The sequence below is a fragment of the Rhineura floridana genome, chromosome 9, assembly GCF_030035675.1.
Source record: "Rhineura floridana isolate rRhiFlo1 chromosome 9, rRhiFlo1.hap2, whole genome shotgun sequence".
Taxonomy (NCBI): Eukaryota; Metazoa; Chordata; class Lepidosauria; order Squamata; family Rhineuridae; genus Rhineura; species Rhineura floridana.
In genome coordinates this window covers 123,101,777-123,124,412 of record NC_084488.1, presented here as the reverse complement: position 1 = coordinate 123,124,412, position 22,636 = coordinate 123,101,777, and the positions used below count along the sequence as shown (strand labels likewise).

At 47.0% G+C, this 22,636-nt stretch overlaps 1 protein-coding gene across 4 annotated transcripts in view; it reads left to right on the top strand.

The window, feature by feature from the left end:
- Nucleotides 1-22,636, top strand: part of LOC133363905 (transcription factor COE3-like) — a 119,826-nt gene that overhangs the window by 53,554 nt on the left and 43,636 nt on the right. For all 4 annotated transcript variants that reach the window (XM_061583619.1, XM_061583618.1, XM_061583616.1 and 1 more), the window contains 3 exons: nt 3,357-3,430; nt 8,475-8,543; nt 20,691-20,772. In XM_061583619.1, coding sequence (XP_061439603.1) covers nt 3,357-3,430; nt 8,475-8,543; nt 20,691-20,772 — 225 coding nt within the window. The remainder of the gene's footprint in view (nt 1-3,356; nt 3,431-8,474; nt 8,544-20,690; nt 20,773-22,636) is intronic.

The following is a 22,636-nucleotide window of genomic DNA, read 5'->3' as shown; positions in this document are numbered from 1 at the left end:
TGGAGCCACCAGCCACCGCTGGATGGGATGCTGTAGAGGAGCTGTCTTTTCTCCCATGAACAGCGAAGATTGCAAGATCAGTGTAAACGACACTGGGCTTGATTTGCTTCCAACCCTCCCCTCTTGAGGGGGGAACCCAAGGGAGGCAATCCCAAATAGGGAGATGCTTCATTAAGCTTCGCCATCATTAATCAACACCATTAAGCGGGGGAGGCTTTGTTAACGCTGATTCTGATAGCCCAGGAGCCTCTGCTGTTTAACACCTTCTTAGCACCAAGAAAGTGCCGGGTTCTGTTCTGTAGACAGGAGCGCCACACAAACTTCCTTCTCCAGGGGATTCACTCTGGGCTCTCTGCTTTGTGACCAATTTAAAAACAAACCAACCAACATTTTGCACGGCCAGAAAATGCAGGGGAGGTGACTGATGGCCATCACAAATAATGGGTGGGGAGGAGAGCATTGCTGGGAGTCCAGAGTCTGTGAGTTCAAATCCCCACTCATGTCTCCTGGGTGTCAAGGGCCAGCTAAAGATCACCCCCACAGGGAGTGGCTGAGGGCTTATGTGCCCTGCCACCTGTGCAGCCGTGGGCAAGCTGCCGAGTCCCAAGGAGCCCAGTTGCCCCCCAGCTGGCAGTGGCGGACAAGGAAGGGGCTGACCTGTGCAGCTGTGGCAAGCTGAGCAGGCCCTTGCCAGCTGGGGAGGACAAGCCTCAGAGGGAGGCATTGGGAACCCCCCTCTGAATACCACTTACCATGAAAGCCCTGTTCACAGGGTCGCCATAAGTCGGGATCGACTTGAAGGCAGTCTGTTCCCATTTTTCTAAGCCACTGCAACATTTATTGACCCAACACATCTTGTAATATATATTTATATGATGACATTTCATTTTTATAAAATGTAAAAGTGCCTAGTGCTTGTCAGGCATTGTCTGCTGTTATTATTTAACAACGATGTTTGGACCACTTTTCAGGAGCAAAGTCCTTTCAAAGGGGCTCACAATAAAAATTACAGCATACTACAACATGGCAATAACATTGCCAGTCCAATCATTAAAGCCACCTACAAATTAAACAGTATTTAATATTTATTATTTATTTATTTATTGTTTGATTTATATCCTGCCCTTCCTCCCAGCAGAAACCCAGGGTGGCAATGTCTCATTTGTAGGTGGTTTTCTAATGTCTAATTTGTAGGTGGTTTTAATGATGGCTGATGTTTTTGCCGTATTGTAATTTGCTATAATTTTTATATATCTGAGCCAGCACATACAATGTGAGAAAATCACCAGTAACTCCCTCCCCGCCCTCAGACACAGTAGACGTTTTTTAAAATCTAAAAGGTAACAGAACGGCATAAACCTAGAAATAACATATTCCAGCAATATCACTAAAGGCAATTGAAGAATAAGTGTCAGTGTCCGAGTTACAAGAAAAACGGGGATATCTCTTCCAGAGGTATCTTCCAGGGGAAGGATCCCATAGGCAAGGAGCCACCACGAAAATGACCCTGTCTTGCGTTTGCACCAGCCTGATCATGCTCACTGGCGGGTCCACGAACAGGAATTTTGTACCCAGTCTTGGTGTCTGGGCAAGTGGGCCATGATGTAGCTTGGCCCCTAACCTTGTGGGGCTTTAAAGAACAAAGCCGGCATTTAGAATTGGGCAGAGTGCTTTCACTCATTGAGTGGAACATGAGAAGGAAGGAACAGGCTGACTTCGTAGTGACCAATTGAGCAGAATTCTGCCTCTGTGTTGTGCTATGAAGGCAAAGGCTGGAAACACTTTCTCTTTTTAAAATAAAGCTGAACATTCAGGGGAAAGGCCTGGTTTCCTGGCTTCTTACTCCCATAGTGAAGACATTGCATTTTTTAATGGGAGGTTCCCCACCCCATGTCAGAACCAGATTCAGGGTTCGGAATCAATGGTGTGATTTAGGATTGGGGTAGCCAATGTGGTCCCTTCCAGTCATCATCCCTGCCCATCAGCCATGCTTGCTGGGGCTGATGCGAGTTGGAGTCCAACCACACCTGGAAGTCACAAATCTCCTGCCTCTGGTCTAGAGTGAAAGTGCTTTCCATGGATTGAGAGCCCTACATGCAAGTTGCTAAGGCTGCAATCAGTGGGGCAGGGGAATCCACTGTGGGTTTTAGTCCGAACTTTCAAGGACAGCTCCTTACCTTGGACAGCTCCTTGAAAGTTCGGCCTAAAACCCACAGTGGATTCCACTGTCCCACTGACATAGAGCTACCACTGCACTAACCCCAGAGTGGGGTTTACTTCCAGGCCAACATGCTCAGGGTCAGGTTATGCATGCGGATATGTTGTGCATCGGACTCTGTAGGAGTCCCCCTGAAGACCTGAATGTCATACCTGCTGCATAAATGCAGACCCCTAAGGCTGGAACGACAGATGAAAAGCCAGCAAGGGAGGAAGAGACAAGGGCCTCCTCCTTTTGGAAGTGGCCACGTGCTGGCCATAGCACAGGGGCAGCCAACCTGGTGCCCTCCAGGTGTTGCTGGACGGCAAGCACAGCTAATGGATGATAGGAATTGTCATCCAACAACATCTAGAAGGCACCACGCCAGCTGCCCCGCTGTAGGTCATCATTCTGGCCACAGAGCTTTGGTATATGTAAGCAAGTGTGTAGTCCTTATGATTGTGTGTGTTCATTGGCTAGGGGTGCAGTCTTCCAGGGTCTTGGGGGTCTTAGATCCCTTACTTTTTTGGGAGCAGGGTCCCTATGTCTCCAGCATCCTATCAGCCAATCAGCATGAAAGGGGTGTGTGTTAGCCAGTGAGAAGAGTCTTCTAACATGCTTCCTTGTCCTTTCGTGCTGACTGGAGCCAGAGTGAAAGGAGGTAAATCAGCCACTGTGAAGACTCTTCTCAGTAGCCAACACTCCCTTTTCATGCTGATAGGCTTCTAGGGATGTCTGTTGTTGTGGCATTACACAAGGATCTCATTCTCAACCCAGCAGCAAAAAAATGGGGGGAGAGGTTGTGGCTGTGACTATCATGAAGGGACTCTGCACTTCCGAATTTGCCACTTCCCTACTACCAATGACTGATGGGGACTCAGAAGCCGAAGGAGTTGCTGGATCAGATTTCCATTGACTAGGGGTGGGGCTGAAGTCCCTCACGTTTCTCCTTGCCACTCCCTTTCATAAGAAGCGCCGTGGTGCAATGTGCACAATTTGTGAAAGGCGTAGAACTTGATTTCTGTTGCTGTTGTTCTTAAGCAGCGTTTATGCTGCCGGTACTTGGCACGTGAAAAGAGGTCTAAGAGCTGTAGCATTCAAGCTTTTCAAGGTTGCTCCTCACCTTAAACATTGCCTTCTCCCTGCTCTCCCTTTCCAGGCCATCATCTATGAAGGGCAGGACAAGAACCCGGAGATGTGCCGTGTGCTGCTGACACACGAAATCATGTGCAGGTGAGCCTGGCCCAGCTGGCTGGTTTCTTTATTAGTTAACTGGTAAGTTTTTATAGTTTATAGTACCTGTTGCTAAATTTCACTGTATTTGTATTCGGCATACGGTCTGCAGTTCTGGTTGCCCCATCTCAGAAAGGGCATCCGAGGTAGGAAAGATGGAGAAAAGGGCATCGGGGCTTCCAGGCGACTGAGGGCGCTTCCAGGCAACCTGTCTACTGAGCATTCCATCCTGATTTGTTTACAGGGAGATTAGAGGAAATTGGCTATTTAATGAGCATTCATCCTGATTTGTTTGCAGAGAGGTTAGATGAAGTTGGCTATTTAATGAGCATTCATCCTGATTTGTTTGCAGGGAGGTTAGAGGAAGTTGGCTATTTAATGAGCATTCATCCTGATTTGTTTGCAGAGAGGTTAGAGGAAGTTGGCTATTTAATGAGCATTCATCCTGATTTGTTTGTGGGGAGGTTAGAGGAAGTTGGCTATTTAATGAGCATTCATCCTGATTTGTTTGCAGAGAGGTTAGAGGAAGTTGGCTATTTAATGAGCATTCATCCTGATTTGTTTGCAGAGAGGTTAGAGGAATTTGTTTTTTAATGAGCATTCATCCTGATTTGTTTGCAGAGAGGTTAGATGAAGTTAGCTATTTAATGAGCATTCATCCTGATTTGTTTACAGAGAGGTTAGATGAAGTTGGCTATTTAATGAGCATTCATCCTGATTTGTTTGCAGTGAGGTTAGAGGAAGTTGTCTGTTGAATAGCATTCATCCTGTTTGTTTGCAGAGAGGTTGGAGGAAGTTGGCTATTTAATGAGCATTCATCCTGATTTGTTTGCAGGGAGGTTATACAAAGTTGGCTGTTGAATAGCATTCATCCTGATTTGTTTGTGTGGAGGCTAGATGTGTCATATCAAAGCAAGTGTTATCTGGCACTTTCCAGTGCACTTTCCCATCATTTTCCTTATCTCAAAACTCTGCTCTTTGGGAGAAGTGGGTTTGTTGAGCAAGCTCTCCCCATCAACTATAATTGCGCAGCCTGGATTTTCCAACGTGTGAGCGAAGCCCCCTTGAACATATCAACAGTCTGGAAGCACCCTAAGTGAGAGGACATGAGAGCACAGAGTTGGGAAATCTGAGGCTTATTGGCCGAATGCGACCCTCCAGGCCTCTCTCCGTGGCCCTCGGGACTCTCTCCAGGCCTCTCCTTTTCTGCTCCTGCTCTGAACTCTCCTGGAGTTCTATGGCTGGGCTGACTTTGGAGTGAAGGAGCCAAATTCTCTTCATGTTCAGGGCGACCTTCTGGGGCCCACATGCCAGAGGCAGATGGGGCCAGAGGCAAAAGTGGGCGGAGCAAATGTAAAATTTTGTACAGTAGGCTCATTTCTACACACACTCACCTCCCCCCGTATTTCCCATCCACACAAGCAAGAGGCATTTTGAGAGTTCAGGGACAAATTTCAGAAACGCTCAGGCAGGGTGTGAACAAGTTCAAAGGAACAGGTTCAGAGGAGGGCAACAAGAATGATCAGGGGACTGGAAACAAAGCCCTATGAGGAGAGACTGAAAGACCTGGCCATGTTTAGCCTGGAGAAGAGAAGACTAAGGGGGGATATGATAGCACCCTTCAAGTACATGAAAGGTTGACACACAGAGGAGGGCAGGGATCTCTTCTCGATCGTCCCAGAGTGCAGGACACGGAATAATGGGCTCAAGTTGCAGGAAGCCAGATTTCAACTGGACATCAGGAAAAACTTCCTAACCATTAGAGCCATACGACAACGGAACCAATGACCTCGAGAGGTACTGGAGACATTCAAGAGGCAGCTGGACAGCCATCTGTCGGGAATGCTTTGATTTGGATTCCTGCCTTGAGCAGGGGGTTGGACTTGATGGCCTTATAGGCCCCTTCCAACACTACTATTCTATGATTCTATGAACCAGGGCCACTGAGGGGTCTGACCTGGAGAGGAGATGTGTGCCTGGGGAGATTATCAAGGGCCAAATCAAGAGGCGTGGAGAGCCACATTGTTCCCCCCCTTATAAACAGCTGTCTAGTTTGCCCACAGATTTGGCCCAATTTGACACAGACTAGTAAATTACTCCTAAACCCCCCTCTGAACCCACCTGGAGACCTCTGCACGGGCAACCTCCAACAGCAAAGTGCCGGGACGTGGGTCAGCCAGATGAGCCAGAGGTTGGGAGTGTTTCCTCTGCTCTGCCAAGTTCCCTGGTGCCCCATTAACGCCTGCCTTGTTTACGACACTCGCGCTCGGTGTTTGTGCAAATTAGCATGGCTGCCTCAGAGGCAACTTTCATGGCTAATTGATCTCCAGGAACCTTGCTAACGATCCCAGGGGCTAAGGGAATAGATGGCAGGGGCGGGTGGGGAATATGGAGGAGGGCGAAGTGTCTTGGCTTAGATGCCCTCGGTTTTGTTTGTGTAACCACAGGTGGAACGGCAGCTCCCCTGATGGGAGAGACTTGAAGGCAGAGCTCCCGGTTGTTTATCAGATCAGTTATTAATTATATTTAGCACAAGTGACTGTACCGGGCAGAATCATTTAGGGGAAAAAAACAAATACCCAAAACACCAGAATTGGATGGGGATCTCAGATCTCTCTCTCTCTCTCTCTCTCTCTCTCTCTCTCTCTCGTAACACTAGAACTCGGGGCCATCTTGTGAAGCTAAATGTTGGAAGATTCAGGACAGACAGAAGGAAGTACTCCTTCATGCAATGCATAGCTAAACCTTGGAATTTGCTTCCTCAAGAGGCAGCGATGGCCACCAGCTTGGATGGATTTAAAAGACAAATTCACTGAGATAAGGCTATCAGTGGCTACTGGTGATGATGGCAATATCTTCTTCAGCATCAGAAGCAGGATGCCTCTGGATACCAGTTGCAGGGAATCATTGTGCTCCAGGCTTGCTTGTGGCCTTCCCATCTGCATCACACTGTATTGAACATCTGGATTGCACTCGGGTCCTGCTTGCTGGCTTCCCAGTGTCACCTAGTTGCCCACTGTGAGAACAGGATGCTGGACTAGATGGGCCACTGGCCTGATCCAGCAGGGCTTTTCTTGCATTACTATCATGGCATCAGTGATGATGCCATGTGGATTGCTCATTATTATTATTATTATTATTATTATTATTATTATTGTTGTTGTTGTTGTTGTTGTTAGATTTAGTCGCTTGTTACCCAAAGGTCTCGAAGCGACTTACAACAATGTAAAAAACAAAAACAAGCATACTATAAAAACAAAACAATAAAGCAAACTTCTAAGGCCTAACTTTTTGCTAAATCTACATTCCACGCAAACCACAGATTGATTGATTGATTGATTGATTGATTGATTGATTGATTGATTGTACTTATATACCGCCCCATAGCTGAAGCTCTCTGGGCAGTTTACAGTAACTAAAAACATTAAAACAAATACACAGATTTAAAAACACATCTTTTAAAAACAATTTAAAAATTTAAAACAATTTAAAACACATGCTAAAATGCCTGGGAGAAGAGAAAAGTCTTGACCTGGTGACGAAAAGATAACAGTGTTGGCGCCAGGCTCACCTTGTCAGGAAGATCGTTCCATAATTTGGGGGCCACCACTGAGAAGGCCCTCTCAGATTTATTTTATTTATTTATTTTATTAAATTTCTATACCGCCCCATAGCCGAAGCTCTCTGGGCGGTGTACAAACTAAAACTTCCATCTACAATTAGAACACATATTTAAACAATTTTAAAACTACATCCAAATTTCAAAATTGTAGACAATTGTAGGCAGACAAAAACACATATTAAAATACTAAATACTAAAATGCTAAAATGCCTGGGAGAAGAGGAAAGTTTTAACCTGGCGCCGAAAGGATAGTAATGTTGGCGCCAGGCGTGCCTCGTCAGGAAGATCATTCCACAATTCGGGGGCCACCACTGAGAAGGCCCTCTTTCTTGTTGTCATCCTCCAAGCCTTCCTCTGAGGAGGCACCCGGAGGAGGGCCTTCGATGTTGAGCGCAGTGTACGGGTAGGTTCATATCGGGAGAGGCGTTCCATCAGGTAGCGTGGTCCCAAGCCGTGTAGAATTGCTGTATCCCAGACTGCTAATGGCTTCAGACGGCCAAAAGCGTGTGATACTTCTGCTAAAACATCTGTACTGGCTGTCCATCGGCTACCAGGCTAGGTTCAAGGTTCTTGTGTTACTGTACAAAGCCCTGAACAACATCCAGAGTGATGGGAGTTATAGTCCGAAATATGTGGAGGACACAGGGGGGAGTGTTAGAGTCCTCACAGCCTGGTTCACACAAGCAAGTTAGCATGTTTTCTCTACACTTAATTACTGCCCATTTGAGGCTTGTTCACACGTGATGCTGAACATGGTGGCAAGCTTTCTGTACATGTGTTGTGGGCAAGAGGGTACACTTGTTGATTTGTACAGCTCAACTATTGTGTACACAGGTACACAGACTGTACAGTTGTTGAATGTAAGTTACGGGGCCGCTGATCGTATGAACGGACTGCCATGAAAAACAGGGTTGGTTTGACGATATAATTTATTGTTTTTTTGGAGAAGCTTCCAACCTAAGGGTCATATTAGAGGTAACAGTGGCTATTAGCCACAGATAGCCCTATCCGCCATGAATTTGTCTAGTTCTCTTTTAAAGCCACCCAAGTTGGTGTCTGTCACTGCCTCTTGTGAGGGTGAATTCCGTAGTTTGCTCTGCTGTGAGAAGTGTGTTTCTTTTGTCTCTCCTGAACCTTCCAACTTCCAGCTTCAGTGCATGGCCCTGAGTTCTAGTATTATGAGAGGAAGGGGGGGGGAATCTCCATCCACTTTCTCCACACCATGCATAATTCCATACACCTCTATCATGCTGCCTCTTACCCATCCTTTCTCTCAACTAAGAAGCCCCAAGTGTTGTAAGGATTCTTCATAGTGGAGTCGCTCTGCCTCCTTGATGTTGACCATCTTGGCTGCCCTTTTCTGACCAACATTCAGGGGCTCTGCTCCTTCCTAATTGCCCCCCATCTCTTTTGCCACTGTAGCCGTTGCTGTGACAAGAAAAGCTGTGGGAACCGCAATGAGACCCCCTCCGACCCCGTCATCATCGACAGGTAAGACGCTCCAGAACTCCTTGAGATTTTTGCAGCGCAACTCCTGTATTCCATTGTCTATTAATTTGCAGGGGAACCTGCTTTGCTACAGGCATGCTAGGATCTGTAAAAAGCTGATTCAGTTGAGCTGTTAACATTTTTGGGGGGGGGTTGAGAACAATGCAGTGCAGACCCCTTTAAACTTCTTCTGTGTATAAGGCAAGTGTGGGGAACCTTTGACCCTCCAAATGTTGCTAAACTACAGTTCCCATCATCACTGGCTATGCTTGCTGGGGCCGACGGGAGTTGTAGTTCAGCAACATCTGGAGGGCCCAGGCTGGCTACAGCTCAACTGCAGATCCCCTGCTTTGCAATCAGAAAGCCGCAGGTTCAGCCCCTGACCTCTCCAGCGAAAGGGTCTCAGCTCATGGGGCTGAGAAACACCTATCTGCTGAAGTCCGTGGAGAGTCACTGGTCTGACCCAGGATAAGGCAGCTTCAGATATGGTTGCATGACCTTTAGAAGCTCTTCTCGGCCTCCTCTGGGATTCTTCAGGTTTTACCAGGTATTGCCTGCAGGTTTTCATTCACACCTCTGTCACCCTTGAGGACTAGAGACTTGGTTTGTTTATGCTTTGTTAAACATATGAAAGCTGGGTGGTGGTTTTCAAGAGGTTGACTGCAGCAGATACTAGCTTTTTATGCTTGGTCAGTGTGACTGAAAAGACATGGGGTATGCCCAGCCCCTCTGGGTATAGACTGCCCACATGCTAACAGCTAGCCACGTATACACCTGTCCTGTGCTGTAGGTCCTCCAGGCTTCTGTGCACTCCTTTCTCTGTGAGCCTAGGCACACACAGTTACACACACACTCCTTGCCCCAAGACCCACACTACAAATGTACTGCATGCACACTACATACCAGAGGATCTTAAACTACGGCCCACGTGCTCTATTCAGATGGTCACCGGAAAGATTGTACAGTAGTCAGAAATATTTGTATTTTGCCCTACGTTTCGTTTGTATTTTGTCTGACAACAGAGATCCATTTCCCACAACTTTGCTCACAAGAATGGGCACCTCCACTGGGTTAAAAAGGCAAGGCTGCGGTTATTTTTAAAAAGGCTTATGTATGTTCTTTGATTTGCAGAACAAAAAAACTTTATTACGTGTTCTGCCAAGATCCCTGGGAATCTTAGAGTGGCCTGCAGAAAGGAAAGTTTGAGAACTGCTGCTGTATTGTACTAATAGGAAACTCATTCTCTGAGTGCCTATCCTTATGTAGCCAAATCAGTGCTACCCGTGAACAAAAGGGGGGTATCAGCCTGTTTGGGGGAGCCCCACATTTTGCAGAGGTACACAGAATCTTTAGAAAACTCTTAAGGGAGCAAGAGCAAAAGTCAAGACCCCAAAACAGCCCAGTAAGGCTCAGGATGCTGTCTGGCTGCTGGAAAGGGGAGGGGGAATGGAATGAAGTAAGCTGAAAGAGGGCTCAGCTGGTTGGGGCACCCTATGCAGCAACATTTTGTTGCAGGTCCCTCTTGTGTAGCAGAATGCTGAGCGAGAAGGTCCGTTGGTCTGACTCAGGATATCTGTTCCAAGAGCATTTCAAGGGAGCATTGAGAGTGGAAGCGTGAGCTTCTTGTGCTTCCTTTCCCCATTTCGCCGAGCATTAAAAACTTGGCTTTTTGAACAGGCTTTCGGGACCTCCGGGGTGGGCTAATCTTTATCAATATTACTGAATGCCCGTTGTTTATACACTGTTTTATGATGCTGTATTTTATTTGGTCTGTATTTTAAATTGTAATTTTACTGGAATTTAATTGTGTACGTTGCCTAGAGTGACTTCGGTCAGATAGGCGACACAAAAATTAAATTATTATTATTATTATTATTATTATTATTATTTCTCCCACCTTGGGAAGGTGCATGACTCCCCACAAGGAGATATTTCTTTATTATTTATTATTTTATTTATTAAATTTATATCCTGCCCTCCCTCCCAGAAGGAGCCCAGGGCAGCAAGCAAAACACTAAAAGCACTCTAAAACATCTTAAAAACAAAAGACTTTAAAACATATTAACATAAAACAAAACATATTAAAACAAAGCATTTTTAAAACATCTTTTTTTAAAAAAAAGCTTTGAATACATCTTAAAAAGCAACTCCAACACAGACACAGGCTGGGATACGGTCTCTATTTAAAAGGCTTGTTGAAAGAGGAAGGTCTTCAAAAGGCGCCAAAATATTTAAGGGAGGGAATTCCAAAGGGTAGGTGCCGCTACAGTAAAGGTCCGCTTTTTTGTGCAGAGTGGACCACCTATTAGGATGGCATATGTGTTCTGTCTCCCTATGGGAAAAATTGGTCTCTTCCCATGGGGGGTTTATGGATCTCTTTCCTTTTGCTGAGTCCTGGAGGCATCAGGAGAGGAAGCACAATTTGCTCATGCTTCCTGTACTGCCGTTTCTATAGAATGTCAAAAGTAGTGTTATGATTGCTTGCTATCTCACCTTCTAAGTCACTAAGCCCAACAAGAAGTGTAATCTCAATCAAATTGGATCTTCTCTGACTACTGTTGCTGGCAAGCTTCACAGGAAACATTTTTCCCCATCTATTTTTTTTTTAAGTGTGCCCCAAGTGGATCAATTTCACACAAGAAGGCTCATGACACTACTGCATATGCGTGGTGTGATTGGAGAAGCAAGGCACTAAGGGGAGCGAGACACTACTGTGTATGTGCGGTGTCCTACAGAAGCAGAGATCCATAGGAAATTACTCTGTATGTGTGGTGGCCTAGAGAAGCAGGGACCCATGGGAAATGAAACATTGCTGTGTATGCATGGTGTCCTAGAGGAGCAGGGACCCATGGGAAATGCGACATTACTATGTATGCATGGTGTCCTAGAGAAGCAGGGACCCATGGGAAATGAGACATTGCTGTGTATGCATGGTGTCCTAGAGGAGCAGGGACCCATGGGAAATGCGACATTACTATGTATGCATGGTGTCCTAGAGAAGCAGGGACCCATGGGAAATGAGACATTGCTGTGTATGCGTGGTGTCCTAGAGAAGCAGGGACCCATGGGAAATGAGACATTACTGTGTATGTGTGGTGTCCTACAGAAGCAGGGATCCATAGGAAATTACTGTGTATGTGTGGTGTCCTAGAGAAGCAGGGACCCATGGGAAACAAGACATTACTGTGTATATGTGGTATGTCTGAAGAAGCAGGGAACAATGGGAAACGAGTTGCATTGCTCCTGGCTTCCCCGGCTGCACCAAAGGGTCTTGGGCCTCCAGGTCTGGTGTATGTCAATGATATCCCCTTATCCCAAGGACCTAGGGACGGGACCTGTACCCATTGTAGATTAATGTTTCTGGGCATCCAAAGGATGTCTGGGAACATAGGATTCATTTCTGGTTTGGATGGGAATAGGATCTGCCCATTCCTCATAGCAACATAGCAACCCATCCTCTTGACCCATGGACAAAATGTTTGTCTGTCTTTTCCCCCTCGGAATGACAGCATCCAGTGTGTGTGTGTAAGTAAGTAAGTAAGTCACTTTCTCTATCAATTGGACAATGGGCCAATGGGAGAAAGTGGGCCTCCCATTTCGGCACATCCTGGTGGCGGTCAGGGTGCCTTGATAACGCTCTGACATTTCCCCAGCTTTTGTCCGCCGTGATAGCATCGACGCCGCTGCAAGAGGGGTCCGGTGCCTTGGGAAGGCTGCCTGTCACTCAAGCCACCCGAGAGGCAGCCGGCAGCCAGTGGAGAAGAATGGGGAATGACAAGGCTGCACTGAGATTAGAAGGAGAAGAATCAAAGCTATTACAGTCTGTCTGGCCAGCAACCATTGTGCGCGCCCATCTTTCAGCTTCTCCTTCAGCCAGATCGCACACATGCTCACACACACGAACACACACACACACTTGTACTCACTCCCTTTCCACCCTGGACAGGACTATAAGAAAAAGAAAGAAAACTCCCAACAACAATAGCATTTATCTACAGGAAGTGAAGTTAGGGTAGATCTGCTTACACAGCTATAGACCTGGCCTGCATCTGATCAGCAGCCCTAGACTGGGCTGGGCGACTTCTTTTTTCAGTCAAGGGTTGCATTCCCTTGGGGATTATCTGTTGGGGGCCGCATGTTGACTGACGGCAGGGCCAAAGCCAGTGACGGGTAGTGCCACTTCTTTCTTTCTTTCTTTCTTTCTTTCTTTCTTTCTTTCTTTCTTTCTTTCTTTCTTTCTTTCTTTCTTTCTTTCTTTCCTCCCTCCTCCCTCCCTCCCTCCCTCCTTCCTTCCTTCCTTCCTTCCTTCCATTTCTCTCTCTTCCTGTGCCACCCCCTTTTTCTCCGTCATCCCTTTATCTCTCCTTCTCTCTCTGCCGCCCCTTTCGCTCTCCCTCTCTTCCTCTCCCCTACTTATTCCTCCCTGCCCAGTGGACTGCAAGAGGACAGGCTGCTCTTGCCAGAGGTCCAAATGGACAGCTTGCAGAGAGCTTTGGAAATGAGACTGAGGGCCTCGTGACAGTAGGGCGAAGGCCACAGATTGCCCACTCCTGATCTAGACTGAGGCCCTCCTACAAGGCAGGGCCGTACACAGGAACACCCCTCTTAACCTGCAACGCAAAAGAGATCCAGGTGTGCCCACAGGGAGGCACTTAAAAAACCCAAATGGCTGCAGATGGACCTCTAAGCCTGCCAGGACCCAGAGGGGCATTGCGGACAGCTCCATCAGCCACCCACACTCCGGCAGCTCCTCCTAACAGACCGTCCTGGAGCACCAAGGGGGAGAAACAACTTCCGCACTGGTACCATATGAATCTGCTCAGGTGGGGGAGACAGCAAAGGTTTGCAAGATCATAAACGATAGGGAGAGTGCGCACGGGGAGTGTGGTTAGCTCCCAAGTCTAGGGATGGGGGAGAAATTTGATCCTGTTTACGTTTCAAGCCAAATGTATCCAAACCGCACTTTCCGAAACAACATGCGAGCCGAAACACATCTCTCCTTCGAAATCTGCACTTCTGTGAATTTTGCAGTGCAGTTTTCCAGCCAGGTAATGTGGCCAGTGATGGTGAGAGTATATGTGGCCATTGATGGTGAGAGTATATGTGGCCAGTGATGGTGAGAGTATATGTGTCCATTGATGGTGAGAGTATATGTGGCTAGTGATGGTGAGAGTATATGTGGCTAGTGATGGTGAGAGTATATGTGGCCATTGATGATGAGAGTATATGTGGCTAGTGATGGTGAGAGTATATGTGGCCAGTGATGGTGAGAGTATATGTGGCTAGTGATGGTGAGAGTATATGTGGCCATTGATGGTGAGAGTATATGTGGCCATTGATGGTGAGAGTTGTAGTCCAGCAACCTCTGGAGGGCACCAGGCTGCTGATCTAATCTCTCTCTCTCGGGCGCACCCTCACACCCCCTCTCCATCCATCCCACCAGTATATCTAACCGTGCATCCCTTCACTTCCTGAGGAAGTTGGGGGGGTCTTTTCTCTCTCCCCCCGACCTTTCCCCCCTCATCCTTCTCCCCACTCCCTCCTTCCCTCTTTCCCTCTCTTGCTTTCCCCTTCTCTCATTCCTCCGAACGCCCAGCCCCTCTGGTTTAGAGAGCCCGATAAGTGCCCTATCAACATGTTAATCAAATTACTTAGGAGCTAAAATTGACGCTTTTCATTAATTATACAAGATTATTCTAATTGCAAATTCAAATTTATGCGCTCAGAACAGAAGGTGTTCGGCAGCGTTGCTGGGAATTTGCATATTAAATGGGGAGAGTTGTGCATTATGGATGCTAATATATGCACATTGTCTTTATTTTTAACTCCCCGGGCCTGCATGCGCCGCTGCCGCTTACGGAGGTGAAGGAGTCCGACGTGTGTTTGTTATTATTTCTTTCTCTTGTCTCTCAGTTGAAGTTGGTGGCGCCAGAGGGGAGGGCCGTAGGCATGGCAGAGGATGGGGAGGGGGGGCAAGCTGATGACTCGCTGTCAGTCTTGCAGTGGGGGAGTGGGTGCCTCTCTGTCTCTCTCTCCACCCCTGCCCCAAATATATATATATATATATATATATATATATATATATATATATATATATCTCCTCTACCCTTCTGCATCTTCTTTTCCTTGATTACCACCTGCAAGGAGAGGAGGAACTCCAGCCAACCAGAGTCTTAAGATGGTATCTTTCCTTTCCTTGAGATTCTTTCATTCCTGTGATTAACCTCCAAAAAAAATTTTTTTTTGAAGATGTGTTGAAAAACAAGGATCGCAGTTTGAATGTGCATCTTTTGTTAGGCTTCGGTTAGTTCAGTGCTTTGTTTATTTAAACAGCAAGAAAAACAAAACCTTGCGGCCTGCCGGTTCATCAGGGTGAGCTTGCTGTGGTTCCGATTTCAAACGCTGCCGCCAGCAATTTCATCACAAAGAAGTGATGGAGGCGGGAATGCGTTTGAACCTACGCCGGCTTCAAGCATAAGCACATATGGAAATATGGAGGGCCAAGCCGGGTTAGGCCAATGCACCACCTAGCGCAGCGTCTTGGTGCAAGAGGGTGCACTCCCTCAATTGCACTGTTTAAACATGCGGACAAAGTCAAAACGAAACTGCGGACTTCTCTAACAAAAACAAAAAAGTATTCTGCTGAAAAAATCCTCACAGCTGGCCCAGAGGCAACACACACATGCACATCTGGACTGGATTGTTTCGTTTTCTGGTTGGTTGCCTTTGGGGCGGGCGGAAGTGGAGCTGTCTCTGAGATAGCAGAGATTCAACTCGATCCAAGGCCCGGCAGGAAGAAGCAAATCCATGACCGGAAACCTCGGCCTAGATCAGCCTCTTCCTTCTGCTGTCTGGCCCGCTCCAGAGGATTTGGACTACAAGTCCCATCAGCCCCATCAAGGACAGTTGTAGATAGGCAAGGAAGCTGACGAAGGCAAGGGGCAGGATTCAGAGGCACTAACAGGCTTGGGTAAAGAAGCTGCTTGAAGGAACAGGGCAAGAGGCGGAAAAGGGGAAGGAGCCGTGGCTCAGTGGCAGAGCATCTGCTTGGCATGCAAAAGATCCCGGGTTCAGTCCCCAGTGGCATCCCCAGGTACAGCTGGGAGAGAAGGGGGGGGAAACCCTGCCCAAAACCCTGCAGTCTTTTTGCCAGGCATTGTAAACAGTACTGAGCTAGATGGACCGGCAGTCCGACTCAGCTTCCTGCGCTCCTCAAAACACCAAAATAAACGGCTTTGCTTTTCTCGCACTTAAGCTGCCTTCCTGCCGCGTTATGCAAAACAACGGCCATGCAGAGCTGGCCATGCAAACACGCCCTGATGGGCCCTGGTTTCCAGGGCTTTATCCGGCTTGGTCATGCTGTGGTTTGGGCAAGCGGGGCGGGTGGGTGTGCATGATTGGAGTTGGTCTTCCCATCCTTCCCAGGCCTCTCCAGAGCATGCTCAGCGGCAGCGGCTGCCTGTTAATTATTGATGCTAGGATGACAATTATAGGACCTTCCACAAGCATCCTAAATATTTCATCAGCCTGGAGCACTGCTGAGGAATGAATTGCGCTCTCCGGCTTCTATCCATCCTTTCTGGATCTTTTCTCTGACCCCTCTCCCCACTCCCTCCTCCTAACCTTCCCCATTCCTGTCCCAAAGATCCTTGGAACCGTGGCAAGCGCTCGGGATTTTTACCCCTTCCAGTTTGCCACACCTTGTGATCCCAGGAGTGTGTTGCAGGGAGTTGCAGAGGACACTGGGGGTCGACCATCTGCATGCAATCCAAGCGTCACCCTTGGGGATCCCCTGTGACTTTGCAAAGGACCTATGGACGTGCCTCTTCCCCTCTGTTTCAAAGAGGGAGAAGCTTGCCGGCAGATTGGACCCCATGGAAGCCGAAATCAGCCACCTGTGCTGTTTCCAAATCACCTTATACTGATACAGATTGCTGGTTGGTTGAGCTGAGTAAGTCAAACTCTGACTTGCTGACAGCTCCCAGGATGCACAGCAGTTGTCAATGCAGAACCCCCTGAAGGCCTGAAGGAGCCTGCTGGGCCACTGGCAAAGGGAAGTGTGGGACCAGCTGCTGGTGCCCATTAAAGATGGATTAGGGATGTTCATTTTGGTTCTCTCCATTGCTCACTTTTCCAAAGTTAAATTTATTTCTCCACATTTTTGCAGCAATGTGCATTTTTTAAAAATCCTTATGAAAATTTACCAGCATTTTAAATTTCTCCTAATAAACACATTTTTGTATGCAATTTTTGTCTAATACACGCATTTTTGCAAAGCAAAAAAATGCAATTGTGTATGTTATTGTCACTAATACATGCCTTTTTACACTCATTCTCCTAGTATATGCATGTTTGTACATCATACTTTGCTGCAGAACAGGCCTGCAAATTTGGAGACATACGCATTTCAAAGGATGACTGATTCAGTCTGCGTATTGTTTCGGAAAGTGCACATTCAGTAAATTCACCTTTACATGTGAATGGAATCGAATTTTCCCCCTGTTCCCAGTACAGATCTCTTGGTCCTCTTTGAGGACTCGCAGTGAGTTCCAGCCACTTTTCTGCCTTTGAACAGCAGCCCAGCAGACAGAAGTTAAGCAAGTAATTCCCCACCACCTCGCAACTCCATGTTAATAAGCAAAACCTCATCTGCAGAAGTTCTCCAGGTCGGCCTGCTGTTAAAGGCACAGAACCTGGGGCATTAAAACACACACACAACAATGGCAACTCTATTTGGGATTATTGGAGAAGCCAATCTTGGTATCTGTGCACCTTCTGGAAGGATTGAGTGTGCAACTCTGGCTTCCATAAATGATCTGTATCCAGTGCAGGCCTCCCACACTCCCTGCCTCCCCTGCCCCCAAAGCGCTCTCCCCCTCCCTCTGGGCTCAGATATCTCTAGGGTTTCTATTCCCTTATTGATCGTTCTCTGCAGCAATATAGCCCATTAGCTGCCTGGAAGGCAGCCGGGGATCAGTTTCCAATCAATACCTCTTAAGCAGAGAAGGATGCCTTTCAGGGCTGCCTTAAAGGGCCAGTGCCACCATCAGGAATGTGAGGAAGAGAAGGAAATGGTGTGTTACCAGTTTATGTAAGGATTTGGGGATGGTGTACAAGTGTGTTGAAATGAGTGGCCACGGGCTGGCCACAGTCCAGACTGGGTTGACCAAGGAAATGCTTGGACACTGTTTTCATTTGTTTAACAAACCAAGTCGCGAGTCCTCATGATTGTGGGAGAAGCTTGGGAGTAAATGGGCTCTGCTCCTGAAATCTTAGACCAAAACAGATGGGCAGTCAATAGGTACTTCCACATATTTACTTTTAGATTGCCACCCCATAAGACTCTGTTGAATAACATGAAGGGCTGATACCTTTATGTTACTAGCACTATACTCTTGTGATCTTACCTGCAGCCTCACACAGGTTACTTCCACACCATACATTTAAGTCACATGCCCCCTCACCAGAATCCTGCAGACTGTACTTTACCCCTTACAGACCTACAGTTCTCAGCACCTTTAATAAACTGCAGCTCCCAGGATTCTTCGCAGTAAGTCATGTGTTTTAAAGGTGCTTTAAAAATATCCCTTGGATGTGGCTACAGAAGCTGTGAATCATACTAGCTCACCTGCCGTGGCTCTCCCTCGCATAATTCTGGGAAATGTAGATTGGTGAGAGGGCTGAGAATTCTGTTAATCTTTCGCTCACCTCAAGGAACTATAGTTCCCAGGAATCTCAGAGCTGGCGTAAGGAGAATGGCACACAAGTGGATTAATTTGGAAATTAATCTGGTAAAACTTTACCTGCCACTTTATCACCATGCCAAAAAAAAAAGCTTCACCTGTTCAATTTCTTCTCACCTGGTTGTTGTGAAAGGTGCAGAAACAGGAGGCCCTAGTGGTTGTAGTTTTGCTTTTAAAGTTGCACAGAGACAGGCAAATTGCCAAGGCCAGACCTGGACAACCTGTAGCTCACGAGATCCAGTCCCCTCAGCCATGTGCGGTGACTGCCGGATTGAGTCACACCTTAGTAGCATGAAGAGGTGTAACTCAGGGGCAGAACACCTGCCTTACATGCCAAAGGTCTCAGATCCAATCCCCAGCAGCCTTCCCAAGTAGGGTGGGAGAGTTCCCTGCCTGGAACTCTGGAGAACCTCTGCCCCTCAGTGGAGACAGTACCAAGCTAGATAGACCAACAGTTTGATTGGGTACAAGATGCCTTCGTAGGTTCCTGTTTAATTCAACCCTCTATTCATAACCACGAGGACTAGAATCTTATTTTATTTTTAAGGGAAGAGATGTAATTCAGCAGTAGAGCATACACTGTCCTCACAGAAGATGCCAGGTTCAATCCATGATATCTCCAGGTAGGGCTGGGATTTTTTTTAAAAAAAAAACAACCCTGGAGAATCACTGCCAATCAGTTTAGACAATACTGAGTTTGATGGACCAATGATTTGACTCTAGTATAAAGTAGCTTTCTCTGTTTCACTGGCTGGGAGGGGCTGTAGTTCACTGAGAGGACACAAGTGGTTCATTCAGATCCCAGGTTTAATCTCCGTCCTTCTCTGATACCAGAGCGAAGAAGAGCCCTGGACATTCTCACCCTTTTGATAAGGGCAGGCTTTCTTATTTGTTTGTTTATTTATTACGTTTATATCCCGCCCTTCCTCCCAGAAAGAGCCTAGGGCGGGCAAACAAAACCACTAAATGCTCTTTAAAACATCTTAAAAACAAAAGACTTTAAAACACATTAAAAACATCTTTAAAACCATATTAAAACAATGTTTTTTTAAAAAAGCTTTAAACACATCTTAAAAAGCAATTCCAGCACGGACACAGACCGGTGTAAGGTCTCTACTTAAAAGGCTTGTTGAAAGAGGAAGGTCTCCAATAGGTGCCGAAAAGATAACAGAGATGGCACCTGTTGTAATATTTAAAGGTAGGGAATTCCAAAGGGTAGGTGCCACAACACTAAAGGTCCACTTCCTATGTTGTGCGGAACGGACCTCTTGATAAGATGGTATCTGCAGGAGGCCCTCACCTGCAGAGCATAGTGATCGACTGGGTATATAAGGGATAAGGTAGACTTTCAGGTATATGATGCTGCCCTCCCAACCTTGAAGCTGGAGAGGTGGGTGAGGATCATCCCAACAGTCATGCAGTGGTCCCTGCCCCTCCCCTCTCCTCCGCTGTCCCAAGGTTGAGAGGGAGTTTTCAGGCCGCTGTGTGGGGCAGATGCCCAGAGCTCTTTAGCCATGCAAGACAATGGCAGCAAGTCCCTGGTGCCCCTCCCCTCTCTGAAGCAGCAAAAGGCCAAAAGCTTGCCACATCCTGTTTCCACAGGTGGCCAGCCAAATGCCTTTTGGGAAGTCCGCAAGCAGGGCACGGGTGATGGGTATTCAGAAGCGTGACGCCCCTGATCCTGGAGACAGGGGACTTCCTGGCTTGGGGAAGGATCAGCTAAGCCAGCAAGTTCCTTTTCCTGCAGAAGAAATTGGGGAGGGGGGCTTCTTGATCTGCTCTGCAGCCCAGCTGCCCAGAGCACCTCATCCAAACCATCAGTGGAGGAACCGGGCCAGGGATCTGGCGACCACAGTGGAGACTGGCCCATTAGGGCGAAAGGGGCATTGCTTCACGAAACTCCACCTGCCCTCACCCAGCCCCAACTGGCTCTCCTTTTTACTGACAATCAACCCAGAGGGTGGCGGCCCTGGCTGTCAGCTTGCTCCTTCTTCATCTCAGCGTTGACCTTGTAGGATTCAGCAGGGAGGAATCATAGAATCATAGAATAGTAGAGTTGGAAGGGGCCTACGAGGCCATCAAGTCCAACCCCCTGCTCAATGCAGGAATCCAAATCAAAGCATTCCCGACAGATGGCTGTCCAGCTGCCTCTTGAATGCCTCCAGTGTCAGAGAGCCCACTTCCTCTCTAGGTCATTGGTTCCATTGTCATATGGCTCTAACAGTTAGGAAGTTCTAACAGTTAGGAAGAGGATGGGCGCAAAACTAGAACTAGCCCTACCAGTCTCAGTGGGTGCCAGTTACTACCTGGCGAACCACAATTTCTGACTTGGCTCTCAAGGGAGCCCAGACAACTGCTGATCTCTGGATAAGTGCATTGCCCTCTTTTCGTCTTCTTCCTCTTCTAGATTTTTCCTCAAGTTCTTCCTCAAATGCAACCAGAACTGCCTAAAGAATGCTGGGAATCCCAGAGACATGCGCCGCTTCCAGGTGAGAAACCTCCACCCCCGCCCACACCCACCTCTACCCCTTCCAGGTTCTTTCAGGTGAGCCTCCGGTGGAGCTCTGTTTTTGGTTTATAGTCTTCCTGTATCTACTTGCTTGATTCCTTTGCATGACTTGCCTGGAGTGAATGTATTCCAGGCCAAACTGGGCGCATCTCCAGATTAAAGGTGGAGGGAAATTTGTTTCAGATCACATTTAAAGGCAAACTGGCCTAATTTGTACTTTTCAAAACAAAACGTGAAGCGAAACACAGCCAGCAATTCTCTGGCTTTCACCGTGCAGTTCTCCAGCCAAGTAACGGGTACAAAAATACATATTCTATATTCGTGAAAATAGCATACCAAAAAGAAAAAAAAGCAACATTAGTGGAAATTGCTTTGCAAAAAACTATGTATAGGAAGAAATACACACTAAAATGCTGGTGAATGTTTTTCTTTAAAAAATTACAAACTGGTGTGGAAATGTGGAGAACTGAATTTAACATAGGAAAAACAAGCAACTGAGATAAACCGAAATGGGTGTATTCGCTCATCACTATGCCCAAGTTCAGACGCTGATCGTTTTCAAGGGCTTCCGCAGGTGGGAAAACTGTCATGGAGAGCGGTTTTGATCCACAGATGTTCTCAGAGCTGATTTTCATGATCACAGCAGAAAACAATGAAGAATGGGGAGGATTGTTAGCAGGGGGCGTGGGGGGGGTACCGAGCACTCAGCCCCATATCTCCTTCCACTGCATCCCTCCCTTTCTTTTACACTTAAAAAAAAATACTCTACTTCTAGGGTGGCTTCCCCTGTGAAAGCCTAAAGTTGCACTTATCCATATAAATTGAAAGATGCAAATTTGTCTGATGGGCCAACGCCCCGGTCTTTTAAGAATCTAGCTATGCCCTTGATGGTAGATCTGGCCTCTCCAGAGGTCAGGGAACCTGTGATAAACACACCCAATGTTGCTGAATTCTAGCTCCCATCATCCCTAACCATTGGCCATGCTGGCTGGAGCTGTTGGGTGCCAGAGACCGTTATCAGCTAGAAGGCCACTTCTGCCCGCCCCTGCACTTACCGTTTAGGATTTTAAGGGTCAAATTTAGCCTCTTGACCTGAGCATTAATGGGTATAAATGGAGATACTGGAGGTCCAATACATTCTTTCACAGCCTGATCTCCCCCCACACACACACACATACACAATTCTGTGCCAGGCCAAGCTTTCTGGCAATCATCAAGGGCAGCCCCACATAGAACAAGAGGTTGTGTTTGCTGTTTTCTCAAAATCGCATTGACCCCAATTTAAAAGGGGTGCTGTCTTTTGGTTTCTGCTGTTGTGATTCTCACTCCCCAAAAGTAAGTAAGATGACTGGCTAGATGCACGGATGATCTGCAAGACTGTCAGCCCTGTCACCACCACCCCTGTGGTTTCCTGTGTCTGATCAAGAACATAAGCATGTGTTTTTTAAAAACATTAAATTGTGTTTTTAAATTGTTTTTTGTGTTTTAAAATTTGTATATTTATTTTTATTGTTTTTAATTGCTGTAAACCGCCAAGAGAGCTTCGGCTATGGGGCAGTATATAAATGTAATAAATAAATAAATGAGAAGAGGCTGCTGGATCAGGCCAGTGGCCCATCTAGTCCAGCGTCCTGTTCTCACAGTGGCCAACCAGATGCCCCCAAGGGAAGCCCCCAAACAGGATATGAGTACAACAGCAACTCTCCCCTCCTGTGGTTTCCAGCAATTTGACATCGTATTAATGTAAACATCTTTGCTCTGAAGTGCTGCAATGTGTATTCTTTTGAAGTTCTGTCTCAATGAGGTGATAACAATCGCCATTAACATCTTTGGTCAGCACCGCA